Below are 9,817 nucleotides of genomic sequence, written 5' to 3'. Positions count from 1 at the left end.
GGGGAAAGCAGTTGTTCCTGCTCCAGAGGAGGGGAGGGCAGTGGTGGTATAAGTGAGTTAACAAATGCAAAACACTTAAGACAGCACCTTGACGCAGTGTTTGTTATTATTAACATCTGTTTAGGTTTTTCCCTCCTGGACTAGCTGATGGAGGTTAGTGAGGTTCATTCACAAAGGACCAACTGAGTCACCTCCATGTCCTACACTCTACAGTGTCATGTATACAAAAGGATCTCAGAACATGTTTGTACGGTGAATTCAGTGGTTCCCCCTCATTCACCACTGATTTATTGAGTGCCTTCTGCATGCCAAGTATTGGGCTAGGAGCTGCAGATGGAGCAGTGAACAAGACAGGTTTCCTCCCCACAGCAAGAAGAGTACTAATTTCTAAGCCAGAAGTTCTCAAACTATTTTGTCTAAGAACTCTTTACTCTTAAAAAAATTCAGGATCCCAAAGAGCTTTTGTATGTGTAACTATCTAACAAGAGTTACCATGTTAGAAACTAAAACAGAATTTAAAAAATACGTATTAATTCATTTAAAACAACAATAACAAGCCCACATATTAACATAAGTGACATATTTTAATGAAAACAAAACAAAATAGTGGGAAAACACTGATATTGTTTTGCATTTTTGCAAATGTCTCTTAATGGAAGATAGCTGGATTCTCATGCCGAACTAGATCTGTGCGATATGTTGCTCTGAAGTATAATACTTCCAAAAATACATTCCCCTTTTTCGTAAAAATTGAGAATACTAACATTCCGTCCCGAGCCCGGCCTCGCCCACTACGGAGACGCCTGACGCGATAGGATTGACCCACCAGGCTGGGCTAGCGGTGGACGGCTTCCGGGAGAAGGCGGGGCCTGGCTCCCAAAGGGTCGGTGGGGTTGCGATTGGACGACAAATGCGTCCTTCGGCGCGTTGGCCCCGCCTCCAGATCCCGCCCAGTGGTAAACCTAACGCCTGCGTCCTAAGGAAGGTGGGCACTTCCGCCCGCCCACTGCGGAACCTTTTGTTCTAGCTCGCGTTTCCACCGAAACGACAAGGGCGGCCAAGGCGGAAGTAGTTGAGGCGTGTGGGCGGAGCTAAACACCGCTATGTCGGTTTCCTTGCTGCGGCGAGGTTTGGAGCTTTTGGGGGTGCCTGAGGGTGAGGAGCTTCTTCCCAGAGACGTCCAGCCTGGGCGGGAAGGCGGCAGGGGCTGGGGGCAGGAGCCCCGAGGGTGCGAACGATCCAGACCGGGCTTAGCCTCGGTGGGATGGGAACCCTGAGCGCCCTCCGAACCGAGTCGGTTCCTCTCTTCCCCTACAGCCCCCAGGGACGCGCCAGGCCAAACCAAGACGAGCGAGGCTCCGATGAAGCGGACGCGGAAGGCAAAGGCGGCCCAGGCCCAGAAACTGCGGAACTCGGCCAAGGGAAAGGTGCCCAAATCGGCGCTGGGTGAGCTCGGGAAGGGGCTGGACGCGCTGCTCCCGGGGTCGGGGGGCGGTGCCGGGGAGGAAGGGGCGCTAGAGTGAGGGCTTGAAATGTTACCCAGGAGTTTCTAGAATACCTGCTGTGCGACGGGCGCGGGGCGGGACCCTGGGAACACGGAGGTGAACGAATCACATTGTCCCGGCCTTCAAGGTCTACAGCCCTAGTAGGGAGAGAAGCATCGAAGAGTTTCAAAATCAGCGTATGGTTGCTGTGATGGGGTCTATGCATCAAGACTGCGGTGCTCTGAGAGGGACTTAGAATGAAAGGCCAAATCGGGCTTCTCTGAGGAAGCAACAGTTAAGCCCAGACCCGATGGAAGTATACGAGTGAACCGGGGGAAGAGTATTCTAGGGAGAAAGGCATATGCGGAGTCAGAAAGAAGTTTATTGCCTTTGAAATCTTGAAAAAAAAAAGAAGCCTGGTCAAAGTGACATACAGGGAACGAGGGTCAGAGACGGAGCATTAAATTAATACTCCGTGTGCCAGGTGCTGTTCTAAGCCTCGTACAAATGTTTGCTCATGTAATTGCTCCCAGCAACCCTGTGAGGTCGGCACTATCACTACCTCCATTTTACAGAAGCAGAAACAGATAGTACCTGCCCAGATAGTACAGGTAGAAACCAGGCAGATTGTCTCCAGAGCCCTGATCCCACCTACTGCTTCAAGATGCTATGGTCTGGGCAGTGGTGATGGTGCGGAGATAAGAGAATTGTGCAGGTGGAACATGCGGTGAGGAGGGGGCATTGATGGCGTCAGTGGTGAATTGGCTGTGAGGATGGAGGAAGAGGGAGTCAGCGAGTACGGAATGTCTTGGGGGATGTGGTGCCACTTAACGACACCTACAGACTTGAGGAGCTGGAGTGGGCAGGAATGCAGGGTGTTTTTGACCTGTGGCAGGACTTGGTGAGCTCCTAGTGTGTCTTTGAATCCCCAGGGCCTCGTGCATAAAAGGTGTTCAAGTTGTTTGTTAAAAGAACTATGAATTCCGAGGAAATACAGCATGAGCAAAAGTGTGGAGGCAGGAAAGTGAGCCTGGGTTGAGCCACAGTGGTGCTGGTGTGGAACAGGCACACAAGGGGCCCGAGGGAGGTCACTCCTCCATCCCAGCCCCCGCCCCACCACCCTGTCATGGCACATGACTGAGGGCTGAGGGGACTCTCTCAAACCTCAGTGGCCAACCTAAAGAACACCTCTGTGGCTGCCACCTTGGTCTGAGCTACACACCATCTCTTGCCTGGATTATTGCAGAAGCCTCCTAACTGGTCTCCCTTCCACTGCCCCCTCCCCCAGTAATCTTGTTCTCACCATAGCTGCCGAAGTGATCCCGTAAAATCCTGAGTCAGACCTGTCTCTCCTCTGCCCTGCACCCACCAGGGTGACAGCCTGAGTCTGTCGGTGCCTGCTGAGGCCCCACATGATCTGCTCCTTCCAGCTTCGTCTCCTCGGCTTCTCCCCTCTCTGTCCAACCACTTTCTGTTCTTCAAGCACATTAGTCACACTTCTGCTTCAGAGCCTTTGCACTGGCTGTTCCCTCTACCCAGAATGCTCTTCTCCCACAGTGTCACACTCTCTCCCTCCAGTCTTTGCTCAGAATTCATTTCAGTGAGGCCTTCTCAGAGCCTCCTGTTTGGAATTGCAACCCTCCCCCCGGCATCTCTCATTTCTGTTTACTATTCTCTTTTTCTCCATAAAATGATCACCCTCTGAAATACCGTTTACCTTGTGTACCATCTCTCTTCCCACGGAATGGAAGTTCCATGAGGGCAGGACTTTTTGTCTGTTCTGTTTCCTGCTCTGTGCTCTTGCACCTAGAACAGTGGCTGACACACACAGAGTAAGTGCCCAGGCCACCTTTGTTGAGTAAATCACTTGAGCAGGTGGAACCAAGGGGGACTTTGAGCAGGATCTGTGTGGAGTGTGGTTTTGACAGAAGAGCCCAGGCTGTTGCAGCAACCTGGGGAAGGGACAACGGGGCCTTTGGCAGGGCCATGGGAGGTGGGAGTGGAGTGGGGAGATGTCAGGAAGGGACCCAGAAGGCTTCCAGGGAGTGAATCTGAAATGATGCCACCCTGCCTGCCATCCACAGCTGAGTTCCAGAAGCGAGAGCGTCGAGGTTACCTTGGAGTAAACCTGAGGTTTATGACTAGTGCAAGAAGCACAGTGGCCGAATCCGTCACCCAGCAGGTTCGTCAGGGGGATGGGTTGTGGGAAGGAACCTGCGGGGTGAGAACTGAGGCTGTTCCTGGTATCTGTGAGAGTCTCAGCCCTGAGCATAGGCTGGAGGGTGGAGCCCCCTCCAGGCCCCTAAGAGCTGGACACCCCGCTGTGCTGTGAGGGGCCTCCCCCTGGAGGGCCGAGAGCAGTGTGGGGAAGGTGGGAGGCTGGGCCTGGCCTTGCTCCCCTGGGACCCCTGTGGGCCTCCGCTGGCTCCTCTGTAAATGGAAACCACATGCCCTGCCTCCCGGGACGGTGTGAGGGCCAGGTGAGAGGGTGGCCCTTGGTCAGCTGCACCAGGATGTTTGGCTGCAAGTGGCTGGGAGTCCCCACCCAGGGCTCCTGACTCTCACCACCCCCCCCAAGATTGTGCGCCAGGACCGGGGCCGCAAGGCCTGTGACCGGCCTGCGGGCAAGACTAAGAAGAAGAAGAAGGCCGAGGGCACCGTGTTCACCGAGGAAGACTTCCAGAAGTTCCAGCAGGAGTACTTCGGCAGTTAGGCTCCCGGGAGGGCACAGCCGCCTCGGACCTCTCAGCCTGGCTCAGGAAAGCCGTGGAGTGGAGGCTGGCACGGAGCTGGCGAGCTGGAAGCCCAGGGGAGGACCTTCGCTCAGACCCGAACTGACATCTGCAGGCTCGGGAGGTGCCACCTGCCTGCTGGAAAGGAACACATTGGACTGTTTTGTCTGCTTTGGCCCAGGGAGGGCCTCGGGGCTGTTTGCTGTGGAGAGGCCTGTCACTGGGCCCTTGGGGACCACACCTCTGATAGGACGAGGGCCGCTGGGTGGGCTTCCAGGTTCTAATAAACGTGGCCCAGGGGCTGTGTGTGCTGCTCTAACAGGGTGTCTCCCGCCTCCTCTGGCACCGAGGAGCCTTCCCTCCCTCCCCCACCTCCCAGCTGGTTCTTAGGGCTCCAGGTCAGAAGTCCTGCAGCCCAGCCCCGGCGCAGGCACCACCAGAGAGCAGTTCACCCATCCGCAGACCCTGCAGGCCTCCTCTCCCTGGGGTGGCAGCCCCAGCTGAGAAGGCAGCTCTTGAGGAAGCTGAGGGAGGGAGCATGGCTGCCTCAGCCCAGTGCCCAGGGCTTGTGCCCTTGTGTGTTTTTTTTGGGGGGGGGGTGCGGGATGAAAGGCCACTTTTTGTTTCTCTTACTTCTGTCACAGGAGGTGGGGACTAGTGGGGCGACTCAGGAGGTGAGCTCAAGAAACAGGGTTTTACGCGCAGGTCTGCCGAGCAGAAGGGTGGTGCTGGGCCCAGAGCTGCACCACCAGGGGAAGGTGGAGGCTGGGCCGCGTCCGGAGGGGGCAGCGCAGGGCAGGTGCTGTTGAGCAGATGCCTGAGTGAGCGGGTGGTGGTGCCCAGCTGGGTCTTCAGTGTGGCACTGATGACAAGTCCTAGAAGCCCAGGGGTCCCTTCTGGGGAGGGGGCCCTGGAGGCCTCCAGGCTGCTCCGTCTGGCTCACCTAGTGCCACCCCCCGCACACCTAAAGGCTCCTTGGGACACGTGTTGTCTGGTAGAGGACTTCTGAAGGGACCCTGCCGTGGGTTCTTCTGTGCAAGAAGAGGGAAAGTTTTACCCCTCACACAGCCAGACCCCAGCAGGGCTGTTCCTGGTTGCTATCCAGGTTTCCATCCCAAGTGGGGACAGGAGGGGACCACAGAATTGCCTGAGGCAGAGTTGGCGCCTGTCCTGTCTGCAGTGCAGGTGGCCTCCGAGAGTAGGAAGCAGACCAGCCATCCAGGAAGTCAAGGTGGGCAGAAGAGGTGTCGTGACTCCAAACCGGTATTGCGCCACCATCCTCAGATGGCTTGTTCCAAGAAGGGAGAGAGGGGGTGTTTTCCCAAGCTCTCCTCCTGCCTGCTGAGCTTCACTGACCCCTGTGAGGAGAGACACTCCGGTGTCCTTGGAGGCTCTTTCCTCTTTTAAGCAGCTTAGCAAGCAGCAGCCTCAGCTTCTCGCTTTCTCTCACCAGTTTTCTGAAGAGCCGGCTGACCAGGGCCCCTTTCTAACGGGCACGCACCTGCTGTTATGTCATCACGAACAGGTTCCTGCCCCCTCCCCAGGTGTAGAATGAGGGGCCTGCCTCTGCGGGAGGGTGAGAGCAGGGGTCCTGCGCTTCTCTGTGAGTTTCCAGTAAGTCTTAATGTTTGTGCCGAGTAGCACCAGTGGGTGTGTGTCCGTGACCCCAAGGCATGACTGATGTTAGCGTTCACCAGAGACACTGGTCCTATGGGTCGGGGCGGGGCCCCTCAATCTGCTGTTAAGTCACCCTGGACTGCTCCGTTGCAGGTGGTGAGAAGGCAGCGGGTGGGGGCCCTGGGGAGGGGTGCCGGTGCAAAAGCCACACATGGGGGTGCTGACCATGAGCCGCGGACCGGGTGACTGACCATCTTTTGGGAAAGGGACAGGAACCAAGTGAGAGGACACTGTGGTGCCACATTGAGGGCTGGGAGGAAGAGGCCTTCCCTGATGGAGCGGCTCTATCACTGGTGGTTTGGAGGAGCTGACACATTTGCCTGGAGACCCAGGAGGGCAGGACTGCCACGTGGGACCTCAGTCAGGGTGTGTGTGTATGAGGCTTAACAGTTCCTGCAGGAGCTGGGCGGATCCCCATCAGGTGCCATCTAACACAGCTGGGGCCAGGGAGCCCTCTTAGAGAGGTGGGTGGGACCGTGTGCCCATTCCTCCAATGCTTTTTCTCAGGGTGCTCTCCCCATTCTACATCCACAACTTTCCCTGTCCTTCGAAGCCCAGCTCAGGGCAGTTAAGACCTCGAAGATCACCAGGTCCAAGGTCCACATGTGACACCTCCCTTGGTGCCTTGGGGAAGCATTCCCATCTGGGCCACCACCATCACTTCTCCCACATTACCCTCTGTTAGGCATCAAGAAGGTCAGGGAAATATCAGCCCCACCACAGCAGGCAAAACAGGCAAACACCCATAACCCTGGGTTCAAACAGGCTCTACAACTCCTCCAAATACCCTCTGCTGTAGGACCTGTGTGCCTGGTGCCCCATTTGCATCACCCTCATCCCAGCCACTCGTCTACACTGTCTTTCACAATGGAAAAATGGCCCTCCCTCAGCAGGCCCTGAAGGACCCAAGGAGAGAAGAAACCTGCGCCGGCTGGGCTGACTCCTGTACTCAACAGAAGATGACGTCTCCCTTATCTTGCAATAACTCACCTGCCAGGACTGCAGTGCCCTTCCATCCCGACATCAGGGATGGCAGGCTTTCCAGCTCGCTGAAGGTGCCAGCCAGGGAAGCAGCCACCCTGCTCTTCCATTTGTTCCAGCAAAAACTGAGAAGCCTTCTTTCCCTGAATAGACCCTTCTGGGAAGGCCTCTACAGAACTGCAGCAGCTTCTCAGTGAAACCTAAACCCCTTGTGCCCAGCTCAAAGACTTCGGGGCCTTATCTGGGTACTTAATGTTGGCACAAAGCAACAATCACGCGGGAACAGGTGGAGCCCAGGCTCCACTTCTCTGCCACCCTGCTCCTTAATAAAATTCCCCAGCCTCACTCGCATCCAAGGGTGGTTAACATCGAGTCAAACAGTTTTCGGTTCTGGGGAAATCACCCAGCCACCTACTAGGGGGTATCTAGCCCAACTCCCTGTCTCAGGGGTCCAACTGGTCATCAATGACCCTGACATACAGCCCAACAGTGTCAGAACAACAACAAAAAAATCTCACTCTGGGCTTTAATTCCAAGTCCCGATAGCCAACCCCAAAGCAAAATGCTGCTTCTGGGGATTGACTGGGCTCTTTACCAGAGGCAAGAAACCAGACACAGCAGTCTGCAGAAGTACTTTCACTACAAAATAATTTATTAAAACACACAGCTTCAGCACTAGCCTCCTATGTACAAGCACACCCCCTGACTACCCTATAGCTAGGGGCTCCTCTTCTTCCCCCTTGCCTTGCGGACCTCTTCTATTAAATCTTTCAGATACTGGATCTCCTTGGCCAAGGAATCTGCCTTCTCTTTCAGAGCCTCATTCTTCTTTTCTAGCTCTTTACATTCACCAGTGAGGGCCTCCTGCTCTGCCCTCTTCTTCTGGCGGTACCTAGTGGCTGCTGTCTTGTTCTGCTCCATTTTCTTCAGTTTTTTATCTAGTTTCTCACCCTTTACTTTTGCTATCATCTTCTCTCCAGGAGGGTCATAGGGCTTGGGGCGGACAGAGCCACCAGGGGCACCTGGAGATAGCAGGCTTCTATTTGGAGAACCCCTGGAGGTAGGGGGGCTATGCTGGGGAGAGCCCAGATAGGAGTCAGGGCTCATACAGACGCCACTATCATTATCTGAGGGAGCATCCTCTTCCTTTACGCACTGAGGGACCAGCATAACGTAAGCAGTAGAGTCTGGCTTCCTATCTTCTTCAGACATCACTTCACTGCATAGCTCTAAAGTAAAAGAATGATCTGGAGTGGAGAACAGGGCCCCTGGGGAGAGGGGAAGAGGCTGCAAGAAAGTGAAAGGGGCACCCTGGTCAGTTGTTGGCAAACTTTCTGGAAGATGGCCTATTGGGTTCACGATCTGGGGGGGCTCCTTAGTAGCCTCCTGGAGTAGGGGGTCAAAGAGATCACACGTGTCATCCAACGAGGCCAAAAGCTCATCTGGCATGGTTTCCAGATCATCTATACCCAACAGAGCATTAAAATCGAACTCCTTCAGATCCATTTTCTCCACCATCCAATCTGTCCCAGAGAAAGCATCCTCTGCAAAAAATTAGAGAGAGTTGGAACCAATGAGTCAAATGTACAAGACTGTCACCAGATCCCACCAGCAGATAAAAGAAGCCCACTCACCCTTGCCGTTACCTGAGGCACTGACCAACCCATCCATAGCCAGCCATTCGGAGAAGCCCGCCTTAGCCTTGTCGCCAGAGAACCCATGAGGTTTGAAGTGCTTGGCCACCTCCAGGTAGTCATCTAGGAGACCCAGGCTCTCTTCAGCCCCCAAACCCGACTGGTCGAAGGGGGACATGAAGTCCACCACCAACACCTCGCTGCTCAGGAAGCTCTTCTCGGCCATGTTGCGAGGTTTTGGTGGAATCGAGGAATGTGCTTAACTCGAAGGTGTCTTCGTCGGTTACAGCAACGCTGCTGCTGAATGCCTTGAAAAGCCTGAATACAAATCAGAAACCAAGTCCCATTAAAGATCAGCTGGCCTAAGAATTTCATCTTTTCATCCACGAGGCAAGATGGCCAAAATAGAACTCCATTCGGTGTTGAGAATCGGTACCACGTGGCCCCAGGGCCATCGCGTCACCGCCGCGTCCCTCAGGCTGCACAAAATGGACGCCCGGCCGTTCCCCCACCGGCCAGAAGAGGAAGCCGCCCCACCCGCACGTCCAAATCCGCCTCTGGACGCCCAGCCCCGCCCACGCCCCCCGTGACTCACGCGGCGGCCGCCGCCGCCCTACCACGCCGCCATCTTGGCTGCTGCCACGTTTCGCGGGGCACCAGGTGGAAGCCGGCGGGTTCGGGGGGCCGGGGCTGCCGGGGGCTCCCGACCCAAGGGCGCCGGCGTTTTGGGGACACCCAAGCAGGGGCCACGCGTTCCGGGCGCTCGTAAAACCGCTCCCGCCTCCGCGAAGCCGCCCAGCCGCTCCCAAGCAGGCAGAAACCCCTCACCGACCCAGGGGTGCACGGCCAGAGCAGCGCAGGCCCAGTACTTACGCCATGGCTTAAGCCGCTGGGGGGTGCCGCTGCAGAGCCTGGTGCTGCTGCCGCCGCTGCAAAAGCCAATGCTGCCGCAGGCACTGCTGCCTCTAATACGCCATGGTGGCCGCGGCCGCTGCGGGAGCGGAGAAAAAAAGGCGCGGACTCGCACGGAGAAACCACATACGTAGACAGAAGGAGAAAAAATGGCGGCGAGACGCCGAGCGCGGGTCCTTTATAAACTCTGCCCCTATGAGGACGCATCACAGACCATATCCTTCCGCCTCGGTCACGTGACTCGCGCCTCCCAACTACGCATTGCCATCTATTCGACGCCCCTATCGTTTCCAATCTCCGACTTTTAATTCTAGGGCGTAGCTGTGAAGAGAGAATGAATTGTTTTTATTTACGGCCTCAAGAAGAAGACGCACTACTTTACAAGGCTTTTAAGATA

The 9,817-nt window shown here is 55.8% G+C and overlaps 2 protein-coding genes across 3 annotated transcripts; one reads left to right on the top strand and one right to left on the bottom strand.

Moving 5' to 3' along the window:
* Nucleotides 1-1,045: 1,045 nt before the first annotated feature.
* On the top strand, nt 1,046-4,835 carry RPS19BP1 (ribosomal protein S19 binding protein 1). Its single transcript, XM_022596504.3, has 4 exons — nt 1,046-1,155; nt 1,318-1,446; nt 3,569-3,666; nt 4,063-4,835. The coding sequence occupies exons 1-4, from the start codon at nt 1,104-1,106 to the stop codon at nt 4,195-4,197; spliced, it is 414 nt and encodes a 137-aa protein (XP_022452212.1). The 5' UTR covers nt 1,046-1,103; the 3' UTR covers nt 4,198-4,835.
* Nucleotides 4,836-7,505: 2,670 nt separating this feature from the next.
* Nucleotides 7,506-9,586, bottom strand: ATF4 (activating transcription factor 4). Of its 2 annotated transcripts, none has more exons than XM_022596501.1 (3): nt 9,382-9,586; nt 8,509-8,826; nt 7,506-8,418 (listed from the first exon to the last, which is right to left on the bottom strand). In XM_022596501.1, the coding sequence occupies exons 2-3, from the start codon at nt 8,732-8,734 to the stop codon at nt 7,592-7,594; spliced, it is 1,053 nt and encodes a 350-aa protein (XP_022452209.1). In that variant the 5' UTR covers nt 8,735-8,826; nt 9,382-9,586; the 3' UTR covers nt 7,506-7,591. The 2 variants fall into 2 exon arrangements, with proteins under 2 accessions (XP_022452209.1, XP_022452211.1); XM_022596503.2 differs by having other exon boundaries at nt 8,521-8,826; nt 9,382-9,584.
* Nucleotides 9,587-9,817: the final 231 nt, after the last annotated feature.

This window comes from Delphinapterus leucas, chromosome 11 (assembly GCF_059928025.1).
Source record: "Delphinapterus leucas isolate spDelLeu-1000000601 "Yukka" chromosome 11, BTC_Dleu_Yukka2, whole genome shotgun sequence".
Lineage (NCBI taxonomy): Eukaryota > Metazoa > Chordata > Mammalia > Artiodactyla > Monodontidae > Delphinapterus > Delphinapterus leucas.
The sequence above is the reverse complement of the archived record's forward strand: the minus strand, read 5'-3'. Positions and strand labels throughout refer to the sequence as shown.

Bases quoted from the DNA above. Each gene is read 5' to 3' on its own strand.
- RPS19BP1 (XM_022596504.3), top strand. From the start codon at position 1,104: ATGTCGGTTTCCTTGCTGCGGCGAGGTTTGGAGCTTTTGGGGGTGCCT. The intron at 1,447-3,568 runs GTGAGCTCGGGA...TGCCATCCACAG, and splicing joins GGTGCCCAAATCGGCGCTGG to CTGAGTTCCAGAAGCGAGAG. The intron at 3,667-4,062 runs GTTCGTCAGGGG...ACCCCCCCCAAG, and splicing joins CCGAATCCGTCACCCAGCAG to ATTGTGCGCCAGGACCGGGG.
- ATF4 (XM_022596501.1), bottom strand. From the start codon at position 8,734: ATGGCCGAGAAGAGCTTCCTGAGCAGCGAGGTGTTGGTGGTGGACTTC. The intron at 8,419-8,508 runs GTGAGTGGGCTT...AATTTTTTGCAG, and splicing joins TGCCTCAGGTAACGGCAAGG to AGGATGCTTTCTCTGGGACA.